The sequence below is a fragment of the Uranotaenia lowii genome, chromosome 2 (assembly GCF_029784155.1).
Source record: "Uranotaenia lowii strain MFRU-FL chromosome 2, ASM2978415v1, whole genome shotgun sequence".
Lineage (NCBI taxonomy): Eukaryota > Metazoa > Arthropoda > Insecta > Diptera > Culicidae > Uranotaenia > Uranotaenia lowii.
Window position 1 is genome coordinate 154,247,349 of NC_073692.1, and position 26,848 is coordinate 154,274,196.

Sequence of the window (26,848 nt, forward strand, 5' to 3'; positions counted from 1 at the left end):
GATTTCAAGGTACGTGCTGTACGGACAATTTTTTGATACAGTGTATATTTTTCACTTTACTAGTTGTTTACTGATGCAAATAAGTTTGAACTGATGTTTATGACATATTTAGATAAAGATAACGTAAGTTTATTATTAGAATTTAGTAGGTCTAAAATAAAATGAAAAACAACATGAATTAAAACCATGAATTAAACAACATGTACCTTCATCTTTTGGAAAGTTTTTCGGTTGATTTTTTTTAGAAAGACTATAAATATTTACAATTTCAATTAATAGGGGAGAGTGGGGTATCGTGGGCCATGGGGAAGCGTGGGCCACTTTTAATATCTCAGATGTGTGTTGAGATAAAAATCTCAAACCAACTGTCATCGTCGTCGCTTTGCGTGATTCTATATGTTGTTGACTGAAATACGCATCATATGCTTCTTTTATTTATCAAGCTAAAAAAAGCTATAAAAATTTACTTATATAGTTAAAAAAAAAAACACCCGCTAATTTCATCGATGGGGAACCTAAAGTGCATAACAAAAATACGCTCATACGCTTATGATCTTAGCTTTGTCATGATCTTTCACTTGGAAAAGAAATTTTTAATGAAACATCAATAAGTCACACAAACACAACCAATTTGCAAATCATAGCTTGTGGAGAATCGTGGGCCACACATCTTGAATCACCTATATTTTTATGTTTTTATACACTTTCAGAACTTAAAATACGTTTTACCTATCTGCAAAGTTTTCTTATGCCAAATGAAGAGTTATGAAAAATATTTTGTCCATCCTATATGAGAAATTTTCCCAAAACGTCCGCGAGCCAGGTTTTGGAACCAATGCGATCATACACAGCTCTCTTTTTTATTTCATCATCTGAAATTGCTTTTAAATAACGAAATGAATTAGATAATCATAGTTTTGGGTTAACTCGTAAACTTTGCTTGTTATTTGGTCAATTTCCATTTGATGGCCCACGATTCCCCACCATTTTTCAAAATCCAAAAAATATTGCTTTTTTTCAAACATTCAGAATTTGGGGGAAATAACTTACTTAACTTAATAACTTAATTTTTAAAAATGTAGAAAACCAAACCATTTTTTATTTTCATTTTATCTTTTATAATAAAGAAGTTATGGAACAACGAAAAAAAGTGGCCCATGATTCCCCACTCTCCCATACTGAATCAGAAACAGCAAAGCATCTTGGCTGCAAATATTTAACGAGTTAAATCAATGCAATATGACATACGCGTGTGCTACCAGATATGCGTATTTTGGTTCATAGATTTAATGAAAGTCCAAGCAGCAAGTAACAGCATAACAAAAATCTATAACAAATATGGCTTTGTAGCTGACTATTTTTCATGTTTTACAACGAACAATTCAAAAACCCTCATGCCGAATTAAAAAAAAAGTTTGCTGGAATTTACCCATTAGGCTAAACTTAGCTTGTAAAAATTATGGAAATTGTTATTTTTGACTTTACTGTACTGTTTCATCTTGTCTAACTTTCGTAATTTCAATGAATGCTTATTGTATCGCACACATTGTATGAGTATTTGTAAAGTTAACGTAGATTAGAGGAGTTGTATTAAAGCATTCTTTAAAAATAGACATATGGGACAGCTTTGCGGGTATATTTCATATGGGACAGACATGACTTGGTATTTTTTCATATATGTTAAGAACAAAGTTATGAAAGTTTTTAGTCTAAAGTGAAGAACTAACTGTATTTGAACGATTTTTGAGATAAACTGCAAAATGACGAAAATGCATATGGGACAGTTTTGCAAATAGCGGCAGTAAACATCTGACTGAAATTTGAAGCGTTGCACGATTGAATTGAGGCTTTGATTAGGCAAGCTGCTAACACCTCACAGACTTATTCCATCAAAGCTTACCGACCGAAGACACTCGATAAGAAAAGTGCAATATCAGAAATTAAACACAAAATATTCGATAATTTCATGGTGAGCCAGAAAACATTGAGACTATTTTAAGATCGGTTAACAAGAGGTTTTAGCAATCGAACATAAATCTTAATAGCTCTGTAAATTTTCCTCATGAAAAGCAATATGTAGTCTTAAATTTTCTTCAACTTTTGAATAAAGATCAAATGTAACTATGATTATCTGGTATTTTCAATTATGAAAATACATAGTTTTGCAGGATGTACCACATGATTTCTGTTTCGCAGATTTAATAGAAAGATGTGGCTGACATCGTTGTAGTAATTTTTCAAATTCACCCCTAGTTCTTTTAAAATTTTCATTTTATCCCACTTCACATGCTATTCGAATTCGCGACAGAGAAACGCACCTTTCTTCCTCAAATTTGGTTTACAGAATGATCGACATAAGTTCATTCATCAGTCTCTTCCGTCAGCTTTCTCTTGTTCTCTTATTTGCTCATTCATCGCTTTTTCTCCGTGTCACTCAAGTTCATCCATCTCATTCAGCAGAAACACAAGCTTCAATCTGTGTAACCATTTATAGTATGTTATTAATGCATTCTTAAAAATGTATATCTTAATGAAACCAATAATTTATTCCTTAATTAAACAGCAATGTTGCTCAGATATAAACACATTTCGTATAAGAAGCTGATTTACTCAAAACTTAACGAAACCTACATTTTGATTAATTGTTCAACATTATTATTTTCCTAAGACATATCTACCACAATCGTGACAGATTATTTAATCAGATCAGCATTTCTACCGAACTCCTTCTACGAAAACATCTTTTAAATTTACCATTCACGCTTGGAATAATTTTGAACACTTCTCGTGAGAATGAACGTGAAAAATCTCATTTCGTCAATAACTCAACAATGCTACTAAATTAGATTTAGTAACATGGCTGAATCGATGGAGCATGAGGATTGAGGATAAAGAGAATGAAGAATAAAGTCAGCCAGACAATACCGCGTCGGACGTCGCGTCGCGTCAGCTGTCAACGCCGTCGTTGAATACTAAAACGCTGACGCGACGCACTCTTCAATTTTCGCACGACAATACAGCGTCCACTGACAGGGATCACAGGGAAATATTGAAACAAAACTCGGTAAACTCCAACACAAAATGTTATATTCAATTAATTTTTATTTTTTGAAAAAACGAGAACATAAAAATCAAGCTAATAATTATAATTCTAGAGTTTGTTTTGATTAGGTCGTATGAACCAACGTACCGCAATCTGAGATATTGACTGCAAATGGTTGAGAAAAATGTATTCTATGTTCGCTAAGAGTTTGGTTTTATTTGATCAAATAACAACTTTACCAAATTGATTTGAATTTAGGTCGCATGTTGACTTTCTAATTTTTGAATGCAACTTGGTTTTAACGTCGTTTAGCGCTGCCGTGCATTGCCGAGATGCAAATGGTCGCAAAGTAAACAGTTCGATGAGATGGTTTTACGACGTTTTGCGTAGTCGCGAAAAGTGCTTCGGCAAGTGCCTTTAAGTGTAACGAGTAACAGGAAAAGAAAAGAAAATTGTCTGCAGGAATGATGTTATCGATCCTATCATGGTAAGACGCTGCAAATTTGCATCAGTTGAGTACAATAAGCTTTACTTTTCAATGTATGAATAGTCAGTTTTTTTGTCATTACAGAGGTAGCCAAAATGGTTGAAAGTAATCGATGCTTTTTCTCATACCCGGGAATGTCCAGGTTGATTCATAATGGTCACTTGAACAAATCAATAAATCCAGGCTAGCCATAAAAGTAATTCCAGCGCGTCAGTTTGAAAGTGCCACTGTTGAAAGTATTTATTCAATCACATACGAATAAGTTACTTGATATTCAATCCAATGAAATCAGTTTTTGGAATCCAATTCATCGAATGAGCATAAGGACTTTTGCGCCAAATTAGAAATGCATTAGGTCGTAAGTACATCTTCATTGATTACAACTCAATTAACGCCATTTTCGAGTACGTCAGCATGTTCTACGTCCACTTTTACTGTGACATTCAAATTTTCAGACAAATCGGACCAGCATTAATAAAACGAGAATTGAAAATGTGGTTCGAAACTTTAACATCGATTTTCTCAAAACATGTCCACTGGCTCATACGACCAAATAAAAAAAGCTCTAGAATTGATCCTTTATGATTTCATCATCTTGTTAAATATGTTTCAATGTTAAAAATAAATTTCAACTGCGTTATTCAACAAATTTGTATCATCGAGGAGACAAAATGCAAAAATTTTGAATTTTTTCAAAACCAAAACATCGACAATGGACAACGCTGCCGTTATGAACAAGTTTTGCGTCTTAGTCGCGGTGAAAACCGGGGGAATCGGAATAGAAACCGTTCTGGAAGGTTTTAAAGAACGAGACCAGTTGGATTTTCATCTTTCAACCATTCATTCCCCATCGATTCCACCATGTTACACACAGTACACACTCATTTGGGGGAACACTTTAACAAATGTAAAATTGACCCGTTATTGTGAATCTCCAGGATCTGTCAAATAACGGGTCATTTTGTTGGACCATTATTGCACTTTTTTTTGGGAAAACCCCGAGTACGCTTCAAGACGGGTAGTTTTTAATCTTGTGATCAGTCTTGTCACTTGGAAGTGGTCACCATCGTTTGAACTTTTTCGCAGACATCCACAACACATCGTTCTTGACAATCATGGAGAGCGCAATCGTTTGATCGGAGAGCAAAAAAATTTCAAATGAAATTTTTATCGTTGTAGTCGTTTGACTTTCATTCCATATGCGTAAATAATCATTCCATATTCACATCCAAACATCACCCGGTGCTTCGGAGCACGGATTTTTTTCCACAGGAGAGAGTGAATAGAAAGGATTGCATTGGCTTATTGAGTCTGTAAGTTCTGCTGCGTGAAAGAGATAGGCGACGTTCGTCAACTGTCGGGAATTCTGGTCGTTTGACCATCAAATTATCGCTCTCGTGTACCAAGACACGAAATTTCGTTCGACAATCACACAAAGAAGAATGAATGTAGTTTCGTCTGATGGTAGTCGACTGTTCTGCAAGTGTACACTCTCATTTGGCGCAACACCTTAAACTTGTAAAATTGACCCATTTTTGCGAACAGCCGAGATCTGTCAAAAAAAGTGTCGTTTCATCAAGTCAATTTTACACATTATTTAAAAAAGCTGGCTTACTAAATAAAGGGTAGTTTGTAACTTGTCATTCTGAATATAGACCTCTTTCTGCCGTAACCGATCTCGTTAGACGATTCAATGAATCGGATAATGCTGAAAGAAGATCAGCTGAAGGAATATTTTCCTATTCTATAACACGAGCATTAAAATTATAACTTGTCGAATACAGGGATTCACAACAAACTGATTTGTTTTTATTATTTTCTTTCCATCTTTCAAAGGGCTGACATCGCCATGAAGAGCGGGCTACCAAAATAATGTGTAGATTTTACATGCTTACATTACTAATTTTCACTTCTGTTTGACGTACATGCTGTGTACACTATAAAGAGTACAAGGGCTTTACATGAAAAAGGAGTTAACCCAGTCTTTTCCGATAACGGGTCAAAACTACACTATAAGGGGTTGCGCCAGATGAGTGTGTATGGTCGCACTCCCCAAGTAACCATAAGCACTAAAATCTAGCATCAACTCTGCTCTAGCGTCAGCTATAGTGCTTGATTCTGTGCATCATTTTAGCTCTGTGAGCCAGGTTTGGCGAAATTAACTGCTGCATCAGTGCAGAAACTGGTATAACCCTATAAAAGCACTGTTATAGCATTGGTTGATGCTACAGCGTTGGCGGGCAAAATGCTGGCAAAATGCAAATGGCGTTCGAATGAGGTTCGACCATGCGAAAAAAAAAAATATTTTGGATTTTTGTTTGGTTCATTTTTCGGCCATGATACTAAGTTTGTAATTATTTTTATATTCGCTTAAGCATATTGAGGAGATCTCTCGGATTGAATTTTCTATTTTCATATGTGATGAAAGAAATTAGAGAAACATGAACTATCAAAGAACGAAATTTCGAAAAAGATACAACGGCTCACCGACAGGACTTGAACCTGCAATCTCCGCATTTTTCGAAATTTTCATGATATTTACGGCTTATGTTCTTTCGTTCTTTGATAGTTCATGTTTCTCTAATTTCTTTCATCACATATGAAAATGTGATCATTTTCAGGTACAAAGATGTACCAAGCGATTTCATAACATCAGTATTGATTTGAATTTTCTACATGATATTTTTTTTATTTTTCAGCTGAAAATGACCTGGAATCGAACTCATGACATATGTGGCTCTGACATTTGACATTGACTCTGCCTGCGAACCTATCAGGTCCGCGTTAAATCTTTGAAAAAAAAGACCTATTTGAATCAAATTTCTAGCAACCGGTGCCCTGGATTTGCATTGATTCAGTATCAATCAATGCTAATGTGCTTTGGCCTAATGCCACTGTAGTGCTTACATAGTGCTTAAAAGAATTAAAGCAAGCTTGTGTGATGCCTATTTGATGCTTAGAAAATATAGCATTTGTTATTCTGATTTAGAACAATGTTGCATTTCAAAAGCATTGTGCAAAGCTGATAGAATGCAAGTTGCATTGTAAAAGAGTGGTATAATTCTAACATCATGCAGCATAGCAATCGAAGGGCTGTTGTAATGCAAAATTGCACTTGATGTGCTGATATAGTGTAATTTAGCCTTTGAATGCTGGTGTAAAGCTATAAAAATGCAAAGCTTTAGTGCTTATGGTTACTTGGGTCGTTTGATGGCATCAACATTGAAACTGATAGAAGCAGGCTGTGCGATTGTCAGAGAAAATTTCGATGGTTTACAAGTCTGCTTGTGATAATATCACCGTCATCCGAGAAGCAAAGATGGTTGACGAAACAAAAAAGGCAACGGCGTGTTGCAGTCCTAAGTCGTAATTATTTTATGTTTTGAATTCTCTGAAGTGATAATTGATAAGGAAGTTTCCTTTTACGGCGCCGGACATGAAAATATGGCACAACATTTCAAGCACTCGTTGGTGGTAAGCTTTTGACATGGGTCGACAGGAAAGTGGGCAAAGTACAAATTCATGCTGCAATCCAATTAATAAGGTTAGTTTATTTGTCCAACTAATCAATGTAAATAAAATTGGCAATTTAAATATTGCTAAGTCATTAGCAACTTTCAAAACTAATTCACTCAAAAATGAGTGAACTTTTTTCTGTGTGTATGCACGCAAAGTTTATTGACATGCGTTCAAAGTGTTGTGCAATCAATTCTCATCTTCGCTATGGTTCGTATTCGTCTTGAAACTAGAAAGAATATTCTGCACACTTGGTGCACTGAAAAGGGTGTTAGAACCGGAAGAAAACCGGTTTCAGGTCAGCCCCAGTTGGATGCTACAATAGTCACTCATATCAAACGTAGCCGATCGGTATCAACGCGTGATCTGCGTGATGATTCAGAGAATCGAGGCCCGGAACTCCTTGAAGACGTACAAAAGGAATGTACACACTAAGATTGCGATTTTCTCGCTCGGGATAATGACTCTTCGAATCACAGGGAAATGGCTTCACATTAACGAAATTCGAATAGAAATTCTACTGTATTTCGTGACATTCAGTTTTTCCTTTTGTTCAGGATAAAAGATTCACGAGATCACAGGCACTTGAACGATTGCCCTTAACTCAGGACATTTTTCGCCTGTATCACGCAAGATTCGTCTAGTTGCGAGGGTTTCTTTCCTATATGTGTGAATGAACATCTGTTATCTATCCCTTTCTATCGTTTTGCAAGTGCAGCAGCAATTTTATTTAAGGTTAGTTTCGAAATTCAAAAGTGTTTAGAGCACGAACGAGGGCGTTCTATTGAACAGCAAGGTTGCCTGGAACGAAAAACCAGCGGAAAACGAAATCTGCTTCGATGAACAAGGATGTTCGAACTAAAATCCATCAGCAGCAGACGAATCAAAACAAACGAGGCAGCAACAATAACAGCATGGATCGTAGAAGTGGACCAAGTTCCGGGGCATCAAGAAATCCCAAGAATTTTTTTACGGTACTTCAATTGCGTTAACTTAAGTGGTTTTGCTAAAATCGTTCTACCACTTTTTTATATTTTCTTTTAAAGGTTCAATATTTAAAACTGCTAGTTAAAATGTGGAAGCAACACCATCAAACAGTCGCACCTAGCCGCAAATCATTCAGAGTGGCAAGCTGGTTCGTCGCAAAAAGCTCCAATCTCTAATTGTCGGGAAGAGCAAGCATTTCCAGAAACGAAAAACCACCGGAGGAGGGATCGATGTTGATTATGTTGCTGTTCTGCAACATCCAGCCAACTCCAAACAACTATAACCGAAGTGGCAGCGGCGATTCAAGTAAGGTAAGTTAATAATTTCGTCAAAAGTTTGATGTCACGATAAAAAGAATTCTCTATCACTTTTTTTCAGCAGCAACAGCAAGCAACTTCTCGACTCGTCGTATGCCTTAAAGTAACCGGTTCACCGTCAAGCTACCTACCTTGCCGACTTGCTTCAATGTACCTAGGTATTCGATGAAAATGCCGAACGGAAATATCTCGTGAGTATTTCATGGAATATAGCCGAATTGTTTTTTAATGTTACTTTTTTTTTATTTACCCTAAATTTGCGGCGTTCTTAGGACGATTTCGACTGCCAGGCGTTGCATAGAAGTGAGATTTTTTCGAGATGGAATGGAAGCAGAAAGAAAGGAAAGCAGCATGCATGAAACAGGAAGAGCTAATTCAAAAAGAAACGAAACGAAATAAACACAGTTTTACAAGGAGCAGATTCCGACGCAAGTAGTTACGAAGCCTCCAGGTCAAACAGCTGAGACAAATGCTAAATCAGAATGCTTGCAGGGTAGATATTCACCTATTAAGGGGGCGGCCATTATTAACCGAATGACGGCTCCACTCAAGACAATTTAGGTGATTTCGAATGATATGTCGAGTACATCATAATGCGTTCTGTGTGATTAAGTGACAACAAATATTGGAAAATAAATAATTTATTTTTGAAAATAATATTTTTTTTATCCAAAACAAACAACAATGACAATTTTGAAAAATCAAGAAAAGTAGGAGACCACAAATCGATTTCAGAAATTCCTACAAATCTCGGGAAGAAGCCGTTTCGACCGCTCAGAAGTATTTCAAAACAACCTGTAAATCCCAGGAGAAATCCGTTTCGAACCTACAGGTGATTTTGACAGCTGTTTTCCTGTAGTGGTTTCCTGTCCTGAGATCGTCCTGTAATTTCAGCTGTTGAAAATACAGGACAAAATCGTTCCACAGGAGAAAAGATTAAGTGTGTACATAAGAAATCAGTAGAGCAACAATCTCGAGCAAAAAACAAGGGCACGGAAACTTTACGAACGGATTCTGGACAACAGCAATAGGCGCATCTCAATGGACGACGAAACCTACGTCAAACAGGATTCAGGTACGCTTCCCGGGCCACAACTCTACACGAAATCGACGGACGAGGAGGTGGATGATTCCGACTGCACGATTTCGAAGGAATAATTTCAGCAGAAGGTTCTAGTATGGCAAGCTTTTTGTACCTGTGGCCTGGGGTCAATTATTTTCTTCATATAATGTACAATATATGCTTAAGTTTACAAAGATTGAAAAAAAGATTGTTTCCCCTCTATTAAAAAACATCAGTATCCCCCTCTGTTCTTGCCAGATTTTGCATCTGCACGTTACGCTAAGCATGTACTGCAGTGGCTTTTTGACAATAACATTCAATTCGTCGAGAAAAAACATCAATCGATCTAATTGTCCAGCTCTTCGACCGATTGAACGATACTAGGCAATTGGGCAGAGGATCTCAAGGAAGGAGGGGAAAAATTCTCAAAGCATGGAAGAACTCGAGAAAAATTGGAAGGCAGCGTCCAGCACAAAAGCTACTATGCAGAACCTAATGAAAGGCATTTCATCAAAAGTGCGATAATTCTTTACAACTTACTTGTGTTAACCATAATATTGTTCCTAATCATACTGATCTTCAATTAACCGAATGGAAAAAATCAAAATAAGAGGCTTTTTTTTTTATTTTCATTCACAGAAAGAATTGCTAGAGTTTTTGATACAGTCTTTACTGACGCCATGCTGGAAATGGGTTCGAACTTCGAATAGACAAAACCTTACACAGAGAAAAATATATAGATATATCAGCTAAATTATGCGTCAACTGGAACATAATTATGGTTGTTCGGTTCTGACCCGAAAAAATTCGATCAAGCCAACCATCAGATGATACTTTGCCATGAAAGGATAAATGGCTGATTTAGCGATCGCATCGATGCCAAGAATCTAACAGGAAATCTTAGTTGCACTTCCCGTGAACGTGGGACAACATAGATTCAAAATATTTATAAAATTAATTTGAGCAGATAAAATGCATGGTTTTTTTCATTTTGTTTTTTAAATGAAACTCATTTAAATTTTTAATTTAATTTATATATTAGATCGTGACATAATTTTTTATTTTAACCACTGTACTGTTTGTTTTTTGCTGCTGCTGGGTGAGCCGCCGCCGTCGGCTGAAACAAAATGCTGTTTATTTTTTCTGGTGAAAGTTGAACATCCGGCCCTTGAAAGAAAATAAAAGCACTTGTTAATATATGATTGTGATTAAAATTTCAAAAGTTTAAGAATACTACTTATGTGTTAATATTTTGTTAATCCTTGGTTTTTTATTCCACCTTCCGGATCCTCTGGGGTACGCCCTCTCTTTATTGATCTGAAAACATCAAATATTATTTTTTTAAAGAAAATCAACTGGAAAAAATAAATCATATTTACCTTCCTACTCCGTGCTGGTCGACTTCTTCCATGAGAAATAACTACTGACTTGTATGTAAGTATGTGATTTGATGTTTTGGCCTAGAGTGTTAAACTACTGACTTATTGTTCCTCTAAGACAGACAATTTCTTGCTTGTTCATATGAAATTCGAGGTTTAGTCCTAGGAAAAAATAGCCAAATCTACCAGCTGTTTAATTATTTGAGCGATAATTTGGCTGGTAAACGGTGGATAATGTGCAACACGAGACCCCATAGTGGTCATATCACCTCTTATTCACAACTCCTATCTCTACCTCCCCGCGGTGCCGGCTGGGGTGCGAGTAACCTAAGCGGAGATCGGGTACCCAACCCCGGTGGATGCTTTGGTCGCATGCAGACTGAGAAGGTGGCCGCACGCGTCTGTTCCCCAGGTCAGGGGCGGCGCGCAACAACAACCGAGCGTCTGTTCTCCAGGTCAGGGGCGGCTCAAACAGCGTCTGTCTTGCAGCAAGCGGCTGAATTTATGAAATGCGGCTCCCGCCAGCTAAGTCCAAGATGGCAGCCCCATCGCGGGATAGGGACTTTAGGCTAACAACCTACTGCTCCCGATTCATAACTTGTTACGGAATCCGAAAGAAATGACCGATCTGGAACTTTGGCGACGACTTTTAGCATGAAAACACGGACACGAATTGGAACTTGGAATGTTTTAACCCTTGCCCAACAAGGCAAACTGGAACAACTTGCTAGAGAGGCTAGCCGCCTCAAGCTTGAAATTCTGGGACTGAGCGAAGTCCGTTGGCCTAATACTGGAGAACACAAGACACAATCCGGGCAAGTCCTGCTTTACTCTGGCATACGAGGAGAACATGCTACTCGGGAACGAGGAGTTGGTTTCCTGTTAAGCCCGCAGGCCTACGCGGCCCTCATTAGATGGGAACCGATAAACGAAAGAATAATCGTAGCCAGATTTAGAACACGGGCTAGAAACCTTACAATGGTCCAGTGTTATGCGCCAACTGACGTTGCCGATTTGCAGGAGAAAGAGCAGTTTTACAGTCAACTGAACAGCGTGGTAGAGAGAATTCCGAAGGGTGACATTCAAATCCATTTGGGCGACTTCAACGCAAAGATTGGCTCCGACAATCAAGACCTTGAGCGCATCATGGGGCGCCATGGCCTAGGACAGATGAGCGAAAACGGAGAGCTGTTTGTAGAATTTTGTGGCAATAACAACATGGTGATCGGTGGATCGCTCTTCCCCCATCGACCAGCACATAAGGTCACTTGGGTATCCCGAGATGGCCGAACAGAAAATCAAATTGACCACATCTGCATCAGCCGAAAATGGAGAAGGAGCCTTCTTGATGTCCGCAACAAGCGAAGCGCAGACATTGCATCTGACCATCACCTCGTCCTTGGCGAGATACGACTGAGAGTTGCGCGTGTCCAACGGCGCGAGGAGAAAGTCAGGTGTCGATACGACGTCCGCCGGTTGGAGAATCCAGAGGTGAAAAGGGCATACGTTGAACAGCTAGAATCCCGAGCCTCGGAGCTGCCGACAGACGGAACAGTCGAAGAACAGTGGTGTGGAATCAAGAATGCCTTTATCACGACGAGCCATGGTACTCTCGGTAAAGTTTGTGGAAGACGAAGTGAATGGATGTCGGATGAAACTTGGAGGATGGTCGATGATCGGAGAAAGGCGAAAGTCGGAATTGAGCAGGCATGTACCGGGTCAGCCAAAGCAGCCGCCCGCTTACTATATGCGGAGCTGGAAAAGGCAGTTAAACGAGCTTGTAGACGAGACAAGAGAGCCTGGACAAACTCCCTAGCCGAAGAGGGGGAAAGAGCCGCCGCCAATGGAGATATCCGATTACTTTATGACATTTCTCGCCGCCTCAGTGGTGCAAGGACTAATGCAAGAATGCCGCTGAAAGACCGAGCAGGTCAGTTATTGACCGATCGAACAGATCAGCTCAAACGATGGACTGAGCACTTCGAACAACTCTTCCGAGTCACGAATAGCGATGACCAACAGAACCCGCAGTTTGAAGCGCCAACAGTAAGTCGCATAAATGGCGTCAACTCGGAAGCGCCCTCGCTGGCTGAAATAGAAGCGGCAATCAAAAACATGAAATCCAACAAAGCACCTGGGATCGATTGCATCCCTGCTGAAATGCTGAAAGCCGACCCTGCCCTGTCAGCACAAATGTTGCACCGTCTTTTCGCTGACATCTGGGATACTGCAACATTCCCGGCCGACTGGATGCAGGGTATCCTCGTAAAGGTCCCGAAGAAAGGAGACCTGACAGAGTGCGGTAACTGGCGAGGCATAACGTTGATCTGTACAACCCTCAAAGTACTCTGCAAAGTGATCCTGAACAGGATCCAGGAGAAAATCGACGCTACACTCCGACGGCAACAAGCTGGATTCCGATCCGGACGATCATGTGTGGACCACATCACAACGCTTCGAATCATACTGGAACAAATCAACGAATTCCAGGACTCTCTTCTGCTGGTGTTCGTTGATTTCGAAAAAGCATTCGACCGACTTAATCATGAAAACATCTGGGCGGCTCTAAGGCGACGAGGGGTCCCAGAGAAACTAGTCCATCTCATCGAAGCACAATACGAGGCATTTTCGTGCAAGGTCTTGCACGATGGTGTCTTGTCCGAACCAATCCCGGTAACTGCTGGAGTGAGACAAGGATGTATCTTATCACCGCTACTTTTCCTCATCGTAATGGATGAGATTCTGACTGGATCGATCGACTGTGCACCGAACCGAGGATTGCCGTGGAATCCTTTAACAATGGAGCAACTGAACGACCTTGACCTGGCTGACGATATTGTTTTGCTCGCCCAAACACAACCGGACATGCAGAGCAAGCTCGACGACCTCACCGAAAGTTCCAAGGCAGCAGGTCTCAAAGTCAATGTCGGAAAGACCAAGTCGATGGAGATCAACACAGGAAATCCCTCCAGTTTCATGGTAGCTGGGCAACAAGTTGAGAAAGTGGAGTGCTTCCAGTATCTTGGTAGCCAGATAACGACTGATGGTGGTACCAGGAAAGACATCGAAACCCGGATCAGAAAGGCCCGATTTGCGTTTGCGAGTCTCCGAAACATCTGGCGGTCACGCCAGATCTCTCTACGAACAAAAATCCAAATCTTCAACTCAAACGTCAAATCCGTATTGCTGTACGGGTGCGAAACTTGGTGCACATATGGGGTGACGACGCGAAAACTGCAAGTATTTGTAAACCGCTGCCTGCGGAAGATCATCCGCGCTTGGTGGCCTGGCAACTGGATCTCGAATGAGGAACTACATCGCCGGTGTCATCAAAGGGCGCTAGAAATCGAGATTCGGGAACGTAAGTGGAGATGGATTGGGCACACGCTGCGGAAAGATGAAAACGAGATTTGCAGAGAGGCGCTTGACTGGAATCCAGAAGGTCATCGAAGAAGAGGCAGGCCCAGAAACTCGTGGCGGCGAAGCCTAGCCGCTGAAATCCGAACTGTCGACGAGAATCTTGACTGGGACCAGGTGAAGACGCTGGCTCCGGATCGTCAACAGTGGAGGTCTTTTACCACGGCCCTATGCACCGGTGGATCGGCGCGGGATCATTAAGTAAGTAAGTAAGATAAGTAATTGAGAAATCCTCTACAGCCAAATCAACTGTATATAAACGCTAGCTTGTTCGTAGTTATCGACGTTGATTAAGCAATATTATGGCTATGGGATCAACCAAAAATCTGTGATATGGAAGAGCCAACCTTATGAATTTTTATATCAACCTGTAGAGTTTTTTATCCGTGTATAGATTACCATTTGAATATTGAACTTAAAACAGCCTACTAGGGATTATCTTATCACAAGAAAATTATTAGGTATGGCTTATCAAGCTATCGAAGCAGATATATAAACCTAAGCAAATTTACCAGTAAATGAGTGCACTTCTCCCTCTTAACTGGAAACATTGAAGAAATGAAGGCCTTGCTTAGCTTATTCATGGCTTTGGTTGTCGTCAAGGTCAGTTATTCATCGTTTATTATAATCAACAAATAATATTATTCCTTAATGTTTTCCTTTTTCTCAATTTCAGGCAGCTCAAATACCACTTCTGAAACCTTCACATCCTTTCAATTTTAAACGCCTCGAGTATTCTGATAAACAAACCCGGATCGCTAATGGGCAGCAAGCATCTGATGGGCAATTTCCCTTCTACGCTGCCATCGACATCCCTCCAGGATATTTCTGCGGAGGGTCGATCATCAGCAGTCGATGGGTTGTTACGGCAGCTCATTGTGCTGTTTCAGGCGATTCTTTTAACATTAATGTAGGGGAGGTAGCCATTTTCTGGGGGACCACTTACTATTCCGAAGTGAAATACATACATCCTAAATATGACGACCTGGTTGCCAACGATATCGCTTTGCTTTATGTAAGCAGTGATATCATATTTACAGGAAGTGATTATATTCGGTATCCTCTGCTAACCTTCTAACATATGTGCATGCTGCTGCTTTCTCCATAGAATATGTTCAGCCTATTAATCTACCAAACATCGGAGAATCGAACCTGTTCGAAGATTACCCTGTAGAAATATTGGGACACGGAAAAACTACTGAATACGAAACTGGAACTACGCCATATTTGATGTACGCAAGCGTTTCAGTAATGTCAAACTCAGCCTGTGCCCAATATTTTGGACGTTACATAATCGACTCAGTCGTGTGTACCCAGGGACAAGCAATGGAAACCACCTGCTCCGGAGATTCAGGTGGTCCTGTAGTTTACGATAATACACTAGTCGGAGTTATTTCATTCGGCTACGCATGTGGAAACATTTATCCGTCTGGGCATGCTCGTGTCACCAGTTTCCGCCAATGGATTTCGGATGTTTCTGGAGTGTAGATGGATATACAACATTTATGTAGGTTGATAGCAAAAATAAAAATAAAAGTTTCTGTTGCAATCGCAATCATGTGCTTTAACAATCGCCCTTACAAAAAAAAAACATGGGAAACAAACTTCTATAAATGTTTAACATTATAGGTACCGTAATCCGGGGTAATATTGATCACTTTTTTCAATATTTTTGGATTATTATTCCTGTTAAGGGGAATGTGGCATGTTTCATATTTTTAAAATCAGTACTGGACTCTTATGAACGTAACATATGGTTGCATAAATTTATTGGACTACTTCCAATTGGTTTAAAAATCGATTTCGTCGCTGTTCAGGAATTGATGCTTTGGGGTTACATTGATCAGTCTCCATTTTGACGGGTTTAACGAGTTTTTTTATCATATAAGATACAAAACACCTTCATAATTGTTTAAAAATTCTAATTTATCCATTTTACCTTGCTTTTAAACTCTTTCTTTTAAAAACATTTATAATCGAAAAAAAATAATGATGCTGCATACATCTAGGGGCAAACATTATAATAATTTCTAAATAGTTTTAACTTCAAAATATAAATGAAATTTTACCTTCACACAATCCCCTTGGACCTCCCACTATTTCTATTTTCATTTATTCTTCAAAGTTAATCATTTGATAGGATTCCTATCCATTTGTACCTACCTACCTACCTAAGGGTCCGGAGCCGATTGACCGACGCATAGGGCTGAGATAAAAGATCTCCACTGCTGGCGATCCGGAGCCAGCGTCTTCACTTGCTTCCAGCCAAGGTTCTCGTCAACTGTACGGATTTCAGCGGGTAGACTTCGCCGCCATGAGCTTTTGGGCCTGCCTCTTCTTCGATGCCCATCTGGATTCCAGTCAAGCGCCTCTCTGCAAATCTCGTTTTCATCTCTTCGCAGCGTGTGCCCAATCCATCTCCACTTACGTTTCCGAATCTCGATTTCTAGCGCTTTTTGATGACACCGGCGATGAAGTTCAACGTTTGAGATCCAGTTGCCAGGCCACCAAGCGCAGATGATGTTCCGCAGGCAGCGACTCACAAAAACTTGCAGTTTTCGCGTCGTCACCCCATATGTGCACCAAGTTTCACACCCATACAGCAATACGGATTTGACGTTTGAGTTGAAGATTCGGATCTCAGTTCGTAGAGAGATCTGACGTGAGCGCCAGATGTTTCGGAGACTCGCAAACGCAAATCGGGCTTTTCTGATCCGGGTTTCGATGTCCTTCTTGGTACCACCATCAGGCGTAATCTGGTTACCAAGATACTGGAAGCACTCCACTGTCTCAACCTGTTGTCCAGCTACCACGAAATTGGAACGATTTTCTGTGTTGATTTCCATCGACTTGGTCTTTCCGACATTGATTTTGAGACCTGCTGCCTTGGAGCTTTCGGTGAGGTCGTCGAGTTTGCTCTGCATGTCTTGTTGTGCTGGGGCGAGCAAAACAATATCGTCTGCCAGGTCAAGGTCGTTCAGTTGCTCAATTGCTGAAGGATTCCACGGCTATCCCCGGTTTGGTCTACAGTCAATAGATCCAGTCAAGATCTCATCCAATACGATGAGAAAAAGCAGCGGTGACAAAATACATCCCTGTCTCACTCCAGCAGTTACCGGGTTTGGATCGGACAAGACACCGTCGTGCAAGACCTTGCACGAAAATGCCTCGTACTGTGCTTCGATGAGATGGACTAGTTTCACTGGGACCCCTCGTCGTTTAAGAGCAGCCCAGATGTTTTTGTGGTTCAGTCGGTCAAATACTTTTTCGAAATCAACGAACACCAGCAGAAGAGAGTCCTGGAATTCGTTGATTTGTTCCAGTATTATTCGTAGCGTTGTGATGTGATCCACATATGATCGTCCGGATCGGAATCCAGCTTGTTGCCGTCGGAGTGTAGCGTCGATTTTCTCCTGGATCCTGTTCAGGATCACTTTGCAGAGTACTTTGAGGGTTGTACAGATCAACGTTATGCCTCGCCAGTTACCGCACTCTGTCAGGTCTCCTTTCTTCGGGACCTTTACAAGGATACCCTGCATCCAGTCGGCCGGGAATGTTTATTTGTTTATTTGTTTATTATAATTAAATTCATCGAACATAAATGTTTAAATGAATATGTTTAGTTACAATCTAATTAGTAAAACAACTTGGACTGACGAATTCGACGAATAAATCGACTGGATGATTCTTCAAACTGATGCAGGTGCTCAGCATCCTGAAACATACGCATCATTGCACTGAGTGGTTCATTGTAGCCATAAGATGTTCGGTGGATTTGATGTGACAGCAACGAATTAGATCGCAGAGTTCGCGACGGGGCACTGAGGTTTATCATCCTTAGAAGATTTGGCGATTGAACTTCTCCATTCATAATCTTAACAATGAAAGAAGCCTGTTGAGTCTTTCGGCGACATGCGAGGGTTTCGAGACCCAAAAGCTGACACCGATCCGAATATGCTGGAAGATCTTCGGGGTGACGCCAAGGCAGGTGTCGCAAGGCGAATCTGACAAACCGCTTCTGTACACGTTCAATCCTCAAAATTCAACTTAGTTGATACGGAGCCCAGACCACAGCAGCATGCTCAGTTATAGATCTGACGAGGGCGCAGTACAGTGAGTTCAAGCAGAAAGGATCTTTGAATTCACGTGACACTTTGGTGATGAAGCCGAGCTGACGATTCGCTTTGTTGGTTGTTGAAAGTGAGCTGCGCATCGAGGATCACGCCAAGATCATCCACTTCAAAGACCCTCTTCAAAAACTGGCTGCCGATACTATAGTCATAAGGGATCGGTGTTTTATTTATTCCGATGAAAAGTTATCACAGAGCATTTTGAGACACTGACTGTTAGTTTGTTCAGTCTACACCATTCATCAAACTGGTTCAGCAGAGATTGGAGGCGAATGCAATCAGCAGTACATTCCACTGGCAGAAATATTTTAAGGTCATCAGCGTAACCAATTTTCGTTCCGTCTTCTAGGCTAGTAATTAGATCGTTAAAAAATAGCGCACATAATAATGGCCCTAAATTACTCCCTTGGGGGACGCCAGATCGATTGGTAAAAGGATATGAAATGCTTGTGCCGCACTTGATCCTTATGCAGCGCTCGGTGAGAAAGGATTTGATATCTGTATACACCGCATCGACTTGTTTTTTGTTTTCTAACTGATTGAGGCAAAACGACGTGTATTCTATGAGGTTAGTACTCACCGATCTACCAGGCATGAAACCATGCTGTTCAGGGGCGATGTACTGCGATGAAGCGCGTAAAAGGGCTTGGCCAACAATTACTTCAAAGAGCTTAGACCCTGCAGACAAACTGGTAATACCACGATATTGCTTAACATCTCGACGATCGCCATTTTTGAACACCGGAAACATGAACGATTTTTTCCATTTGTCTGGAAATTTTCGTTGCTGGAATGATCTGTTGTAGATCCTAGCCAGAGGCAAGGAAAGAGCTTCGATGCAGCGACGATAGATAACAGCTGGAATCCCATCAGGTCCAGGAGCAAATGAGCTTTTAAGCTTTTTCGCAGCGCGCTCAATAAGATCTTGATTAATTTCAAAAGTGTTCAATTCAAAAGCATCGACAGGTACATGATTGATGGCTTCACTGCACTCTCTTTCGGATGAAATGGTGTTCAGAAAAACGGACTTGAAATGCTCTGCAAACAAGTTACAACATGCACTTGGAGAGTTAGCAACAGCGTCATTGTAAACTACAGAGGTTTGTAGGGAGCTCGATTTCCGTTTTGAGTTCACAAATGTCCAAAAACTTCGGGGGTTGGTGCGTAAACTAGATTGTAAACGCAAGACGTGGCGCTTATAAAGTGCTGCATTTAGTTTGCGGTAGGCGGTGCTTGCTGCTCTAAACTGTAGTTGAAAGTCCCCTGTTCTTTCTTTACGAAGTCTGCGTAAGCATGCATTTTTCTCGCGCCGTAGTTGCCGTAAAGAAGGCGTGCTCCAAGCAGGTGACACCGGTGGTTTAAACAAAGGAACGTGAGAATTCAACCAGGTGCAGATCAAATCACAGAACAATTCTGTCATGGCATCAACCGATGAGGTGCCGAAGAGATCGTCCCAGTCAATGCTACTCAAATATTGTGCGAGTTGAAGGCCCGTTGTGGACCAGAAAGGCCCGTTTCGCATTTGCGAGTCTCCGAAACATCTGGCGGTCACGCCAGATCGCTCTACGAACGAAACGACAATAAGGAGTTTATCGAAAATTAACTATAAACATATTTGGGCCTTCTACTTACTAACGCGTGAACGCGCACAACTGTTATCACCTGTATGAAGAATCTTGATCTGACAAGAGTGAACCAGCGCTTTGTTACCGTTTAAAACATTCGTTTCTCCCAAAATGTCGCTAATAATTAAAAAAGTTGAAATTCGCGTGTTGGACATTTGGATGCGAGAGAAGGTCATCTCGATGAATGAAGTGGCGAAACGTTTCGGCATTCATCCGGCGAGCGTAAAATCCATCATCCACAAGTTCGGGGAACACTAGGTATATGTTCGATGATTTGCCAGGAAGAGGCGGAAAACCAGGACCATCTGAATCAAATTTGGACCTTAAGGTAATCAACCTTATCAACCGGAATCGATCGATGTCCATACGGGATTTCGCGAAAAATGCTGGGACATCGATCGGAATGGTACAGCGAATCAAGAAGCGGAACAACCTGAAGACATACAAGAAGCACAAAGTGTCCAAACAAACGGCTGAACAAAAATCACGAGCCAAAACCAGAGCCCGGATGCCAGATTCGTGTATTTTCATGGACGATGAAACTTATGTAAAAGAGGATTCCAGTACTCTTCCGGGACCACAATTCTACACTGCAGCTATTGGAGAGGATGTGAGTGACCACGAGAAGTCGATTGAGGTGGAAAAATCTGGCCAGAAAGTGCTTGTGTGGCAGGCAATCTGCTCCTGCGTATTGAAGTTGGCGAGTTTCTTTACAAAAGGAACTACCCGATCAGGAGACCATATCAAAATAATAACTCAAATGTATCTCACCAAGATATTTATATCTGATTCAGTTATAATTAAGTAGTCTAAATTTTCGATTTTAAGTTTCTCCAATTTGAATTATATCTTATTCTGATTGACAGACTTGAATGGGGTTGAGCTCATTTTCAATGATAAATTTTTTTTGCGGATTGTCCTTAAATAAAATGATTATATCTTATTTTGATATACGAACAACTTTTTCTGAAACACGGACATCGAAGTTAACGGCCCAAACCGTACTTTAATGAAATTCGCTTAACAGATTCTTGAAATAGAATCCTATTTTTAGGAAACCATAAATGGAACATGGTTTCAGCAAATAATGTGGGTTATTGACATTCCACTAAAAAGTTTCTCGAAGCATGCATATCTAGATAAGTTATAATTCTGATAGGTTTTGTTCTGCCTAATATCAAACTATGCTATCTGAACGAGATATAATCTTGATAGGAGCATATCAAAAACTGATATAATTTAGCTATGATCGTATAGATTTTCTGATATAATTTGAGATATTTTAACATCCTACGAGTACTGAATTATAACTTGTTTAGATAGAAAATAAATTAGTTTCAAAATATCTCATCTTGATATAATTTTGTTTTCCCCTCCTGATCGGGTATAAATGCCGATATCTACCAAAAGGAGTGTTTGTCGAAAATTTTGCTGCCACTAAGAAACATATGACTCCACCATTGTTCTGGCCGGATTTGGCGTCAGCCCACTACGCTAAATCCACTCTTAGATGGTTTGAGGATAACGATGTAGATTTCGTTGAGAAAGATGTTATCCTACCAAACTGCCCTCAGCTTCGCCCCAAAGAACGATATTGGGCTATCGTCAAGAGAGTTTTTAAGAAGGATGGTAAGGCCAACATTACCATGGCTTTTTTCAAGAAAAATTGGAATGCTGCGGCCAAGAAGTGTGATCAATCAGAATGAAACGCGTCAAGTCGAAAGTCCAAGAATATTAACAATAATTACTTTTTTACTTGTATATCTTTATAAACTGTAAGAATAAGTTTTTTAAAACACTTCCGAACTGTTTCTTAGTTTGAATAATCAATAAAATCAACACAACGAAAAAAATGGGTTTATAACTTATTTTCGATACACTTCTTAGTTTCTTTCGCTAATCCAAAATTTTTGAGGTATATGATTTAAGATTGTCCGATTTTATCCGGGTTTGCCCGGATATTTGATACAAAATTTGTGAACAGTCCGGCTCGGCTCAGTTGCCCAGATTTTATTGAAAAATGCCCGGATTTTGCCGGATTTTTTTTCACTTTATTTGGCAAATTTAACAAAAAAAAAATGAGTTGTTAATTTTTTTTATTCAGCCACCCGGACAAATTTTGTTTTGCAGATTTTGCAGAAATAATCATGAGAGATTTTTTGAAGCCTAACACACGATTTCATATCTAAATTTGAATATTGATGAAAAAAAATTTTTTTTTGAAATATTTTTATTTTGATTTTTGTTGAGTAATTTTTGGGTTTTTACTAAATTTGCCCGGATACTGCCCGGATTTATTGTGGTCAACTTAGAAATGAAATGCACGGTTTGGTTTTGAAGAAAATACGTTCTGAAAAATTCTGGCAACCTTAATTTAAATGTACTCTTTTTGAGTCGCAGGATATGGTAACCCTAGCTTAACCCGTTAACTTAGTTTATTTTCTTCATGTATTCAAACCACTCCAGTAACATTTGAAATCCATTGACGGTGGCTCGTAACACGAGTGTTCCCGAATGGATAGTGTGCCTCACAACCTCCTGCAGCAACGAATGAGATGACTCCGATCAGTTTATTATCGGAAACAACTGGACCACCTGAGTCTCCCGTGCAGGTATTCTCTCCCGATAATCCAACAGCACATAAAGTGGAGGAGGTGATATAGTCCCCAAAATATAAGGCGCAATCATCACTAGAAATCACCGATGCACTGGCGTACATCAAATCCTTAGACAGGCTAGTGGTATCAAATTGTTTCCCATGTCCCACAACGTACGCCTGGTAGTCTTCGAACTGGTTCGATTCTTCAATGCTTGGTAATCCGACGGCTTTAACGTAATCTGTTGAGAAAGTTTTAGAGTTTCAATCATTTTGAATGGGATGTGGTACTTTATCACATTTTACCTGTGAAAACAAGGTCACTGCTAAGATATAGCAGAGCGATATCATTAGCAAGAGTTTGATAGTTGAATTCCTGATGTACATATTTTACGTTGGAATAATAGGTGGTCCCTGACGAAAGAGTGACTGCCCCAACTCGTACATAAAACTCATTGCCTAGAACAGCACAGTGAGCCGCTGTCAAAATCCACCGTGGGTGGATAATCGATCCTCCACAAAAATAGGCGTTGATAGTGACAGCCGCGAAGTACGGAAATTGACCGAGTGCAGCTGGGTTTCCGTTGACGATACGGGATTCCTTGTCGTTACCATCGAAGACTTTTAAGAATGCACAGGTCTCTGAAGAGGTATCTGAGCTGCCTAGAATTGGAAAAAAAATATAAACTAAACGATTTCCTTTGAAAACCTAATTTACCGACCTTCTCGGTAACCAAGGCAGCTAACAAAATTAAAAAGGAATTCATGTCTCTAATGTAACCAACTTGGGTGCAAAACGTATACTCAATCATCCAAAATCTGCAACCGAGTTTTATAGCCCATTTGCAAAGACTTGATAATCATTATTTACTACCTTCTGATAAGATGGACTGGTTTAAGCTTCAAAGAATCATATTAAATTTCAATCAATTAGATAATGTCGTTTGGTTTATTGCTTCCACATTTCATTGCAATGCACATAGTACAGACTAGGTCTTTTACTCTCCACTTTCGAATACTCATTGAGGTAAATGAGTAAATGGCAAATCAATCAGTGCCCTCCTAACGCTGTTAAAACATTTCTTAATTTTAGGGTGACTAACTACCACGACTAATTCGTACAATGGGTTCCCATGGGTCACGGCGGCGATGTGCATGCTTGTAATAATGATTTTTTTTATTATTGAAAACCAATTTACTTGCAATAAGTTTTTCTGTGCCGAGGATCAAATTTATTAAAAATACTATCTGATCCAATACGAACTCCGTTTCGATTTCAACTTGGAATATGTCATGAACAGTTTGTATGAAAGTCAATTGCCAAGCATTGTACAGATGCACTTCCGAATTCATTGTTAAAAAATAACTGCAAAAATTTTATACGATCGCTTTTTCTGGCATCTGCTACTAAATTTGGTATCAGGAATCAATTGACTGTGCCAAAAAAACCCGTGTATAAATTTCGACTCGATCGTTGCAAAACAACGCAAATACTGCCAAAAAGTTAAACCCCTTTCTGTGGCCTCTTATACAATCTTTGATATCTGAAATTGATTGCTCTGCCCTCAAAACTTTGTGCATAATAACGTCAACATTGCTAAAAACAGTGAAAAACTAACTAATATGGACGACCCCTTTCGTTGCCCCTGGCAAAACATTTGACATCTGAAATCTATTGCCCGTCCCCGAAAACTACCGTGTTCAAATTTTCATCCCAATCCGATGTCAAAAAACGTCGATAATGCAAAAATATTGATAGGCTAATATGGACGATCCCCTTTGCCGGCCCCTTACACTGAATTTTATACCTTAAATCCATTGTTCGTCCCTCATAACTCTTGTGTACCAATTTTCATCTGAATCCGATGTATAATAACGACAATATCGCATCAACAGCTAATAGTTAATAAGGACGACCCCTTTGGCCTATCCCTGATTTTAGTTTGGATAAGTGAAATCAGTTGTTTGCCCTAACAACTCCATTGTGCAAACCTTCATCTCAATCCGATGTATAAAAACGTCAATATCACTAAGATACTGAAAACTTAATATGGACAACCTATTGCCGGCCCCTTACACTGAATTTGATACCTCAAAACTATCGTGTACCACTTTTCATCTGAATACGATGTATAATAACGTAAATATCGCAAAATCAACGAATAGTTAATATGGACGACCCCTTTGGCTGACCCCTTACACAAAATTTGACGCCTGAAATCGATTGCTCGTCTTTCAAAACACTTATGTGCAAATTTTCAACACGATCTGAGGAAAGGTAACGTCCATATCGCGAAAACAATATTTGTCTTGTATGGACGACCCCAGGTCGGTCATTTCTTTCGGATTCCATAACAATTTTATGAATCAGGAGCAGTAGGTTGTTAGCCAAAAGTCCCAATCCCGCGATGAGGCTGCCATCTTGGATTTAGCTGGCGGGAGCCGCATTTCATAATTTCAGCCGCTTGCTGCAAGACAGACGCTGTTTGAGCCGCTCCTGACCTGGAGAACAGACGCTCGGTTGTTGTTGCACGCCGCCCCTGACCTGGGGAACAGACGCGTGCGGCCACCTTCTCAGTCTGCATGTGACCAAAGCATCCACCGGGGTTGGGTACCACCCGATCTCCGCTTAGGTTACTCGCATCCCTTCACACTTCCTTCACGAAGAAACAATAAGTTGATTTGTGTACTTACGGAGCTCCGTTTCTTTGCGTTGTTCTACCGTGTTTTTACCTAATCTATCGTTCCCTTTGGTGTCGTACGCGCTATCCAGTTACTTGTGCCGCCGTGAATAGTGGAATCCTGCCCGTTTCGTGTGTTCCGTGCCGAAAATTTGGTCGTTTTGGTGCCACTCTGTTGCCGTTTGTTTTGTTTTGATTTTGTGCGCGGCACAGATACTTTCTGAACAGACGAGGAACTGTGGGAACAAAAACTCAACGGAAATTTTTTTTTTTTTAGTGCACCGATTAGGCTTTTTTTTGGAGTTTTTTCGAAACTATTTCGCTTAGACAGAATAGCCAATACGAAGGATAAGAAGCAGTGTGGAGAGTGTCAATTGGTCATTAATGATCTTGAGCCTATCGGTTGTGGTTTTTGTGGCAATTTTTTCCACATCAGCCAGCAGTGTTGTGGATTCAACATCCGCCTTAATAGGGAGCTGTTCACCCAGGGTAAGGTCATTTTTATATGCACCCAATGTCGTAACGAGCTCAACGGACGAAGTATCCGCCGTTATATAGACGATAACTCGATCTCGGATGGAAATTCCGTCCCAATAACCGCGCTTGACAAGCTTACTCAACAGCTCGACTCACTATCTAAAAAAGTCGATGATATGGCTCAGAAGCAATATCCTCCGATAACAGCTTCCTCGTTTCCCCCTTTGAAAGGGACACCACGAACGTATCCGTCTCTGAACATTAAACGTCGCCGAGGTAATGATGGACTATCTCTTGTGTCTTCCACAATGACCGGGACTAAGGCTGTCGATCTTAGCGATCTATCAGTCTCGTTTATTGTACCTCCTACCGCAATACCTAAGTTCTGGTTGTACCTAGCTGGTCTCCAGCCGCAGATCACGGACGAAGATGTTGACAAAATAATATCCCGCTGCTTGAATCCTTCTACACCAGTTGAAATGAAACGACTGCTACCGAAAGGAGTTGATGGGTCCACTCGTAGATATGTGTCTTTCAAAATTGGATACGATCCTATGTACAAAGATGCTACATTGAACCCCATGACGTGGCCTACAGGGTTGCTCTTTCGGGAATTTGTGGATCAGCCAAAAAACTACAACCGGCAGCCTTTGACTCCTGCCCCAATGGTTCAACGTTTTCAACCTATAGAAGCTACTACCCCGACCGTATCTGGCCCTGGTCGATCCACAACCGCACCAGCGGCCCTGATGTAGGCTCTCCCAGTATATTTGAGGATGATGGGATCCACTCGGCCTCCTTTTTAGCCAACGACGATGACGAGATCTCAAACCTCGCCGAATTGTTTTACGACGTTTCTTCAAATATTGGAGGAATAGCCAGCGCTGATTGGGTTTCATCACTGGGACGCATCGATCTTGGCACTTGGGAGGCCTCAAAGCCCCTCGACTCAGTCGCGCAGTTTCCAGCCAGCGTCTTCAGCCGTCCCAGCCCAAAGTTCGATAGCGGCAATGAGGTCCTCCAGCCTACTTTTCCAGGCAAGTACTCATATTCTTCTGGAATACTTTCCCTGTGTGATGAAATTTCAACCTATCACAGATTCTACAATGGCCAGCTACACTCTCCAGTTT

The 26,848-nt window shown here is 40.5% G+C and overlaps 2 protein-coding genes across 2 annotated transcripts; one reads left to right on the forward strand and one right to left on the reverse strand.

Annotated features, from left to right (window-relative positions):
* Nucleotides 1-14,742: 14,742 nt before the first annotated feature.
* LOC129741975 (chymotrypsin-2-like) lies at nucleotides 14,743-15,697 on the forward strand. The gene is made up of 3 exons (XM_055733817.1): nucleotides 14,743-14,812; nucleotides 14,886-15,252; nucleotides 15,318-15,697. The coding sequence occupies exons 1-3, from the start codon at nucleotides 14,768-14,770 to the stop codon at nucleotides 15,695-15,697; spliced, it is 792 nt and encodes a 263-aa protein (XP_055589792.1). The 5' UTR covers nucleotides 14,743-14,767.
* Nucleotides 15,698-22,229: 6,532 nt separating this feature from the next.
* LOC129741976 (collagenase-like) lies at nucleotides 22,230-23,327 on the reverse strand. The gene is made up of 3 exons (XM_055733818.1): nucleotides 23,279-23,327; nucleotides 22,867-23,223; nucleotides 22,230-22,802 (listed from the first exon to the last, which is right to left on the reverse strand). Exons 1-3 carry the CDS (start codon nucleotides 23,325-23,327, stop codon nucleotides 22,417-22,419), a joined length of 792 nt encoding a protein of 263 aa, XP_055589793.1. The 3' UTR covers nucleotides 22,230-22,416.
* Nucleotides 23,328-26,848: the final 3,521 nt, after the last annotated feature.